Source organism: Akebia trifoliata, chromosome 8 (assembly GCF_017979445.1).
Source record: "Akebia trifoliata isolate Shusen 1 chromosome 8, ASM1797944v1, whole genome shotgun sequence".
Classification (NCBI taxonomy): domain Eukaryota; kingdom Viridiplantae; phylum Streptophyta; class Magnoliopsida; order Ranunculales; family Lardizabalaceae; genus Akebia; species Akebia trifoliata.
This window is the reverse complement of record NC_141382.1, coordinates 249,369-259,172: the sequence shown is the minus strand read 5'-3', so window position 1 is coordinate 259,172 and position 9,804 is coordinate 249,369. Positions and strand designations below refer to the sequence as shown.

The 9,804-nt window shown below is 38.4% G+C and overlaps 1 protein-coding gene across 1 annotated transcript; it reads right to left on the bottom strand.

Moving 5' to 3' along the window:
- Positions 1-6,526: 6,526 nt before the first annotated feature.
- Positions 6,527-9,331, bottom strand: LOC147395210 (AT-hook motif nuclear-localized protein 20-like). The gene is made up of 2 exons (XM_086451991.1): positions 7,853-9,331; positions 6,527-7,412 (listed from the first exon to the last, which is right to left on the bottom strand). Exons 1-2 carry the CDS (start codon positions 8,268-8,270, stop codon positions 7,030-7,032), a joined length of 801 nt encoding a protein of 266 aa, XP_086308117.1. The 5' UTR covers positions 8,271-9,331; the 3' UTR covers positions 6,527-7,029.
- Positions 9,332-9,804: the final 473 nt, after the last annotated feature.

Sequence of the window (9,804 nt, the reverse complement as noted above, 5' to 3'; positions counted from 1 at the left end):
ACCCTATTTCCCACGGGCTAATCCATACCATTGGAGGTTGTGTGGACAGGAGGCTCAAGGGCTTCCATACACAACTCTACCTCCTACATTGGAAATTGGAGGTTGTTCGGTAAATGAAAGAGAAAAAGGAACCCCACTTGGGAATCTTGAATAGCTGCACCATCAATCCGACTGATCAATTAGTCACCTGTCTCATGTAGGCTGTTGTAACTGCTAAGCCAATTCGAAACTCAAAATCTCACAAATAAATGAAAGTGAAATCAAATCAAATAGCAAAAGCTCACCCAGGGATCAAAACATAGATGAAAGGGTGAACAAAAATGCACTCAATATGATCAATTTAATGAATGTCAAGGGCATTCCTCATTGGCCGGTGTTCAAACGATTGCAACCCTTGGGGAGGGGGGTGAAATGTACCCTTCAAGTCTAGATGGATTTTCAAGATGGACAAATGGAGAAACCAGAAGAACATTGTGATACGAATACCTAGAGGAAAAAAATTTGGTCAAAGAGTAACTTGATTAAGAACCTAACCCATATCAAGAGAAACCTGATCATCTCGTGGGGAGTTGGGTAAGTAGCCAAAATTGACATATAATGAGACAGAGAAGGGGGGTGATCTTTGAGATCAGATAGGTCAGCTTGAATGTTCCGTGAAAGTTCACCAAATTCCAATTTGCTTTTGGATTGTGCCATATATAGTCAGGAGACCATATAGACACAAAACCATACACAAGACACTGACAAAGCTTGGATTGGATGGGAAGTCTCGAACATATCTTAGCAAGGATTAGGAGAAATTTCAGAGGAATGGCTGCAAATTAATTAGGATATTCTTGACAAAAATAACCTCGGCCTACTTTGGATTAAAGTAAGTCGGCCAACTTAAAGAGAATTCTTACTCTTTAGCTTGTGATAGGTACCTTATTGTAGTAATTTTGGCTCCTGAATTTCAGGAACGTGTAGAGTTTTAAACTGCAGATCCTATTTAATAGGATCTGGGACCAATTCTTTAGGGATAGGGGGTTGCACACACGTTTTATTTTAGGTGACTACCAAGACACGGATAGAAGATACAGCGGCTGTTATTTTCAGGATATAGCAGTGAATACAACACAGTTTGTAGAGATATAGAAGGAGATTTTAATATCGATTCTATAGAGTTTTTGTTATAAAAAAAAACACTGCAGTCTTTTCGCAGCCGAAGAGGGCAGAAAACTGAATCATAGCTTGCTAGTTTTCTTTTGAATTGAAGGATAGAGAAGAGGGTTTTCAATCCGTGCATATAACGGATTATTCTCGTGCTAGAGAATAGAGAGAATATTAGGTAGTTCTCAAGAGAGATTGTAATCTTCTCGGATTGTCTTTTCAATAATAAAGAAGTGCTCGTTGTTGTCCCGTGGATGTAGGCACATTGCCGAACCACGTATATCTTGTCTCTCTCTATTTTTTTCTGCACTTTATTTTTTGTTCATTGCTGATTCACGTAGTATTATTTTGGTCGTTCGCACTCACCAACTAGGTCTTGGCTTGAATTATTTTATAACAATTGGTATCAGAGCACCAGTTGCTTGGTGTTTGTGTTTACGAGGTGTTTGTGAAAATGTCTGAAAGGGGTTCTTCATCGTGGGATGATGGCTATGTGAAAGTTCATGGATTCGATATTCTTCGTTTCAATGGAAGGAACAATTTTAAAGCTTGGCAGATGGATTGTAAAGATATTCTGGTTAGTTTGGATCAAGTTGATTCACTAGACGACAAGAAGAAACCATTAGAGAAGGCGACAGATGATCAAGCTGAGAAGTGGAACAAAATGGATCAGAAGGCGTGTAGTACAATTCGTTTGTGTCTTTCTCGGAACGTGGCTTACAACTTTGCTGATGAGACAACTGCTAAGGGTATTTGGGATAAACTTCAGGCTATGTATCTTCAGAATGATCAGATGAGTGTGATGTACCTGCAGAAGAAGCTATTTACTTTCAGGTTACAGCCGTGTAAACTTATGACTGATCATATCAATGAGTTTGAATGTTTATATTAAGATTGTGTTAGCCTGGGAGCTAAGTGTGAAGATAGCTAGAAGGCGTTGTTCTTGTTGATTTCTTTGTTACCGGAGTGGGAACCGTTTGTTGATTAGATGACGACATTAAAAAGGAAAAATTTGTGTATAGTGACATTGTTCAGGCTGTACTTGCAAAGGCTTCCAGGAAGAGTGCTTCGAATGAGGAGGTTCAAGCACATGATCTTTCGGTGACAAGGGGCAGAAATTTCAACAAGAAGAACAACAACAGAAAGAACCGTTCTCAATCAAGAGGAAGAGATATGTCTAAGGTTGAGTGTTACAAGTGTAAGCGCAAGGGCCATTACAAGAAGGATTGTCCAGAGTTGAAGGATAATCTCAACAAGAAAGAGAATGATAATAGAGGCGTAGTGAATGTAGTTGAGACACCAGATGTGGCAGATGATATTCTCATCGGGGGTGCCTTAGCACAAGCATTAACAGCAGGTTCTCATGATCATCTGTATGATGGCTGGATGTTAGATACGGGGGCTTCGTATCATTTATGTCCCATTAGGGAATGGTTCACCACCTATCGTGAGGTTAAGGGAAGCTCAGTGATGATGGGTGACTCTCAGCCTTGCAAGACTATGGGTGTTGGTATAGTTAGATTCCAATTAGCAGATGGGTCATGTAGACAGCTTACAGAGGTACATCATGTTCCAACTCTTTCAAAGGGGCTGATTTCTCTTGGGGTCTTGAAGCTCAAGGTTACAGGTATGTTGGTGAAAATGGCTATTGCAATGTATACTTTGGTGATAGGTTGCTTCTGTCAGCAGTTAGGCATGCAAATCTCTATTTCCTTCAAGGCAGTGTAGTTGAAGGTGGAGCTATGGTTTTTACAGTTGTTGATGAGAAGAGTTTGACCCGCACACAGTTATGGCACATGCGGCTTGGGCATGTTGGTGAGAGTGGGCTAAGAACTTTGAGCAAGCGGGGCTTGCTTGGCGGTGATAAAATGGCAAAGCTGGATTTTTGTGAGCATTGCGTCTATGGGAAGCAGTGTAGGGTTAGTTTTGGTGATGGTATTCATAGCACCGCGGGGATTGTGGATTACATCCACAGTGATGTTTGGGGACCCTCTAAAGTTGCATCCAAAGGGGGTTCTAGGTATTTTGTGTCTTTTATCGATGACTTCAGCCAAAGAGTATGGGTGTATACCATGAAGCATAAAAATAAAGTCACTGATATCTTCAAGAAGTGGAAAGCTATGATTGAGAAGCAAACAAGCAAGGTGATCAAAGTTGTGAGGTCTGACAACGGTGGTGAGTACACCGAGGATCCCTTGAAGAAGTTTTGTTTGGAGCATGGCATTAGGAGACATTTCACAGTGAAGGCGACATCACAACAAAATGGGGTAGCAGAGCGGATGAATCGTACCCTGTTAGAGAGAGCACGGTGCATGTTGTCCAATGCAGGTTTGGGCAGAATATGGTGGGCTGAAGCAGTAAACACGTCGTGCTATCTCATTAACTGCTCTCCTTCATCAGCTATTGAGTCTCAGGTTCCTATGGAGGTCTGGTCCGGTATTGATTCAGATTATTCTAACTTGAAAGTATTTGGATGTCCAGCTTATTTTCATGTTAGAGAGAATAAAATTGGAGTGAGGGCCAAGAAAGCAATATTTCTCGGTTATCCAGATAATGTGAAGGGGTATAAACTTTGGTGTCCTGATTTGTAGAAATTTGTGATTAGTCGAGATGTGAAGTTCCATGAGGAAGCTTTGTTGCAAGCAAAGTGTGAGATGCAAAGATGATTCTCCTATTTGGAGAGGTGATAGTTACGATAAAGATAAGGATGCAGGAGATTCTCTACAGGTGGAGCTTGGAGCTCATAGATCTCATACGCAAGATGTACCTTCTACTGATAGAAGGAATGATATAGATACGGTTCCAGATCTGATTCTTGATGAGATAGTTGCAAATGATGAGGTTCCTATTGATGGGAGCATGGATCTTACACAACAACAGGTTCGGCAGTTACAGACACCGTCTTTAGCAGTAGGTAGAGCACCCAGAGTCAGACGTGCACCACAGAGATTTGGCTATGAGGAGGGTGCATCTTGTGCATTCTCAGTTCTTGATGGATATGATGATGCTCCTACCACATATAAGCAAGCTTTGCGTAGTGTTCACAAAGAGGAGTGGAAGAAGGCTATGGATGAGGAGATGTTATCTCTTCAGAAAAATCAAACATGGGAGCTTGTTACACTTCCCAAAGGGAAGAGGCCAATTGGGTGCAAGTGGGTTTTCACATTGAAAGATGGGATTCCAGATTCCAAGGGTATTTGTACAGGTATACGGTACAAGGCAAGATTGGTGGCTAAAGGCTCTGCACAACAGGAAGGTGTGGACTATAATGAAGTTTTCTCTCCGATGGTAAAGCACACTTCTATCTGAGTCCTATTAGTATTGACAGCGCAATTTGACTTAGAGCTCGAGTAACTTGATGTCAAGACTGCATTCTTGCATGGAGATTTGGAGGACATGTATATGTCTCAGCCCGATGGATATGTCGTTGTTGGTAAGGAAGAAAAGGTATGTAAACTTAAAAAATCATTGTCTGGGTTGAAGCAAGCTTTGATATAGTGGTACAAGAGGTTTGATACTTTCATGATTGAGCAAGGGTATGTAAGGAGCGAGTATGATCCTTGTGTATTCATCAGGAAGCTAAATAAAGGGTTTTTCGTGTTTCTCTTACTTTATGTTGATGACATGCTCATTGCAGCGAAGAGTATGGGGGAAATTGATAAGCTGAAGTCAAAACTCAGCCTAGAGTTTGAGATGAAAGATCTTGGTTCAGCGAAGAAGATACTTGGGATGGAGATAGTGAGAGACAGGAAGAAGGGCAGATTGAATTTGTCACAAAGACGGTAATTAGAGAAGGTTGTTAGTCGATTTGACATGGATAAAACTAAGCCGGTTAGCACTCCTTTGATTGCACACTTCAGACTCTCGGGTATGTTATCTCCTAACACAGAGGATGAGAGGGAATACATATATCACGTTCAATATTAATCATTATGAGAAGTGGAACAACACAATAAAAACTATTACTCAAATGACATATATTAGATCATGGACTAGATAATGAAAATAGCATGCTTGTATCAATCACAAATAAGGGTTTTACATTCTAGAGTTGGCAAATTTACTTGTGTGGCATTAATGGAAGCATGAAAACATATAAATAGAAAAAAAATAATCTATCAAGAGCGCTGATAAATTGACGTACTTTTGGTGCACGCACTTGTCACACACTAACGTGGAAGCACATAATTTATTATAAAAAAAGGAGAAAGTTTTTCTCTCTTGCTCGTTCTCTGCCCACATATATTTTTTTTTTAAATTTAAAATCTTAAAAAGGACCGTTAGGCCCACATTGATTATCGCATTGATAATCCAACAACACAGCCATCTAGATTTCATGAAAAATATTCATATTAAAATATATATATATATATATATATATATATATATATATATTCAAACTTGATCCACGGTGTTTAAAACGGATGACTACCGAGCACTGAGCACCCAAATTTAAAAATAAAATTCAACAGTAAAAAATAATTTTTTTTTTTAAGTTCATATAATTTTATCCTCTACAACTCTATTACATCAGATCATAATTTTGAATGTCATAAAGTGATCAGATGTTAAAGTTTCTTTTTCACACCATGGACAAGAGAGAGAAAATCTCTTTTTCTCTTTTTATTTTTTAAATAAATTATATGCTTTCACATTTGGATGCGTCAAGTCTGTAAGCCAAAACTACATCAAATTATCAGCCCTCATCCTTCAAATATCATAAGCATGGCACCATGTTATTCATTTTCCCCATAAATGCCAACAATAAAAGATATGGATTTATTTTGATACCATATTATATAAATTAATGATAAGATAACTCGCAAACTAACGCTCTTATCGTGACATGTGCATAGAACCATAAATCTTTTATGTTGTCTATTCCGAAGAAAAATATTTATGATTTTACACATTGTCACATTAAGAGCATGAGTCAAGAGCGTTCTCTATTGTATATTATTCCCATAAATGCAAGTAATAGAAGATAAGGATTTATTTCTCCAGACCGTCCATCAAATTCACACAACAAATCATATATTTTTCCGTCTTGCATGTATGTCAAAATTTCTATTTATGGAATATATATATAAATATATATTACCAAAAACGGCACTCTCCTAAATTATGTACAGTAGAATTAGCTTTCATTGGCACCATTATTGTCATAACTTATCACGTCATATAGCTTGAAATGGTCTTTTGATGTGATGCATGCACTCCAATTCAATGCTCAACAAGTTTTTAAAGGCTGCAAAAAAACAAAAATTTCTAAAGGCTGCCAATAACTTTCAATGAAATGACCCTATTTGTGAAAGATCCAGATGAACCAACGTCCCATCCATTCTTTTCTCCCTCTTTTCCTCTCCTACCTACCTACACAAAGCATCCCCCATACCCATTTGGCGTCTGTTCAACCAAATAAGTACTTCACGAAATCTCTCTCTTTCCCAACAAAAGTGTCTCAAAAGACTTAGAAAGTTGAAAGTAATAAAATATATAGTTAAACAAAGGAACAAAAGCATAAAGATTACATACCCGTGTAGAGTAAATGAGGTTCTTTAATAGATTTTGTGCTTCCAGCTCAATTACTTGACCTCTTTTTTTCTTCTACAAAACTTGATCAAATTGATTTCTTCCACAAGAAGATTAGAGATAAAAGGTGAAGAAACCCAGACTAGCACACAACAGACTAAAACCCTAAAAAAGAGATTCACAACAACAACCAACCAAAAAAAAAAAAAAAAAAAAACCTTGCATGCTATGCATATTGCATACAAGGGACAGTGAAATAACGCACGTAAACAAACAATTCAGATAAAAGTAAGGGGATTGAAGAAAAGCTCTATCTGTCTCTGTCATTGTTTTTCTTTTCTTCTAGTTTTAATATGATGGAGGTGGACGAGGTGGTGGAGTCCAAAAGACGTCATGGGGAATCTGACCATTGGGCAGAAGATTTGGTGGTAAATTGTAGATTGGCAAGGAAGATGGATCAGGTAGACCATGAGGCTGTGATGCAGATATACCAATAGTTGCCGAATTTACCCCTGACGATTCCGGTAATTCCATTCCCTCTCCAGTGGGCTCTTCTTCTAGCGGAAGCCGCTCGTATGTTGCATTTGTAAATGTTGCAGCTATTAACATAACTGGTCCTGATGCGATGAGTGCCCCGACAACGTTCCCGCCCACCACTTGGCCCTGCCCACCGGCTAGGTATACTGTAAGGCCGGTTGCACCAGACAGTGATGGTGCAGGAAGGAATGCGCCTAATAGAGATAATAGAGAATGTAAAAGAATGTACACTGAATCATTATCAGTGTAATTCAATCATAAATACCAAGTTTTAACAGAGAGATTAGGCAAAGATACATAGGTCACTATGCACTAGTTAGTACCAATTAATATTTTCTACTTACTTGAACAAGTTTCAATTAACAAGATCAATAAAAGGGTTTCTTTCTATAATTTAATTGACATAGTTGTTCTATAAAAACTCATTTGAATTCATGTAATGATCATGCAATTCATTACCTCACAGTGATGGTAATATTTTCTAACTGAAAAAAGTAATAATTGATGAATTTGGATTTATAAAATCTTTCTAATTAGATTTTGTTTCTATATTTTGGTTGATGCAATTTCTTTCTTCATAAAAAAAAAAAAAAAAAAAAAAGCTTTAAGATGTAATAATCATTCAATTCAATACCTGATAATGATAGTAACTCAAAGCGACCATGAAGAGCGACAACGGCGTCTGGTGCGGCAGGTTGACGAAGAGTGACATTGGAGACGATACCGTTACCACTGAGAACACAAACACCTCTCTGCCTTCGCCGAGCGAATGTTGCAACACTCTCGACGATGTCACTGCCACTGCTGATCTCTAATACGTGGCTTCGGAGGGCGTTAGGGCTTTCTCGAGTGATAATTATAGGGGGTTTAGGTTTGTTCTTGGAGCCTGCTGGGCGGCCTCGAGGCCTACGACCGCCGCTGCTACTCCCTTCAATGAATTCTTCAGGTTCTTGATTATTGTCTCTGCTATAGTCGTCGTCTTGGTTTTGATTGGTGGCGTTAGGGTTTGTATTTGTATTGCTACCGCCACTATTGGTCGCGGTGTTTTCCATCCCCACATCACCATCCCACCACCTGTTTGCCAGCTCTTCTTCTTGAGAGAAAACTCCTAATAATTCTTAAATATATCAATGAAACTAAAAGAACAATATAACCGAAGAAAGAAATTAACCCTCTTGCTTCACCTTGATTGAAATCAAATCAGACCCAGATACCTTTCGTTTGTTCTTTTGCAGTTGTAGATCTATTGAAGAAAATTCAACCCAACAGATACAATTGAAAACTTTACACCTTCTGTTTTTTCTGACATAAACTTCAAATTAGACTAACCAGAGAACCATGTTGCTTGAATCTTATATTCTCTCTATATCCCTCTCTCAATAATCCTTCTTGTTCTTCTTTGTTGCCTACAACTTGATTGAAATTAAATTAGAAGACTCGTCTGAGAACTTCCAGGCACCTCTCTTTTATTCTAGTGTTGCTTTAGATAGAAATCTGTTGAAGAAGACTCAATCTAACAGCTAAAATCCAAAGCATTCTCTCTCTCTCTTCTTTCTTTTTCAGTCACAGCTAGCTAACCATGTTGAATGAATCTAGCTAACAATAGTCACAACATGAGTTTTGTTTGTTATGCAAGAAACCCTAATCAACAAATGTAGATTTTAAGAGAGAAGAAAAAACCCCACACAGGTCCGGAAATTCGGAAGCACAGGCAACTGTCTCACCAAACAACTTGGAATCGCTTGAACCCTAGTGCTACGCCTGATTTACGTATATTTTTCTGACGTCTGCTGTTAGAAGTTAGAAGTTAGAACTTATCATACCTGAAACTCTCTCTCTCTCTCTCTCTCTCTCTCTCTCTAACAGCGAAGCTCCTGATTTGTCTGTCTGGAGTCTCCAGATACTGTGTTACGGCAATCCACAGGATGGGTCCTTCACTTAACTTCTGTGTAGTCTGGCTCTCTGTAGCCGTACGATTACGAGTCTGAGCACTCCTGGCATACCTCTCTCTCTCTCTCAGTAGGAATCTAATTCTTGGAAGGTGGTTTTGCTCAATAGTTTTATAACTCGACTTGACCCAAATTCTAGAGAATCCAGTCAAGTTGACGACTCAAAAATCAACTCGACAGATCCTAATTAATGTTTATTTATTAAATATCACAATGTAATTTTCCTTTAAAAAATTAAGTGTGATTTCTTTTATCTGCTCCATCCTTGCTCTTTGATCTTGCTTTTCGTAAGTGTTGCATGAATTCCGGATAATACTTATATACTTATAAATGTTTTGACTATTAAATTAATTATAAATTTTGCATAATCTACATTTTTGATAATGTAACCTATGTACTTAGCCTAAAAACCGTGTTTATCTCTAGTTTTGGGATATCTCATTGTAGGGAATGCCAACATGGTCATACTAATTAAAGAGATGGTGATACTTGTCCGTATGTGACAATCCTTTCATAAGGATGAGGTTTATGCCAGATTGTTCGAACGTGTGAAACTTTTGAATAGATTTTTATAAAGGTGGCCTAGACAAATTTAATTTTTTCAAGAACATAGAAATCAAGACAAGGATTAGGGGTG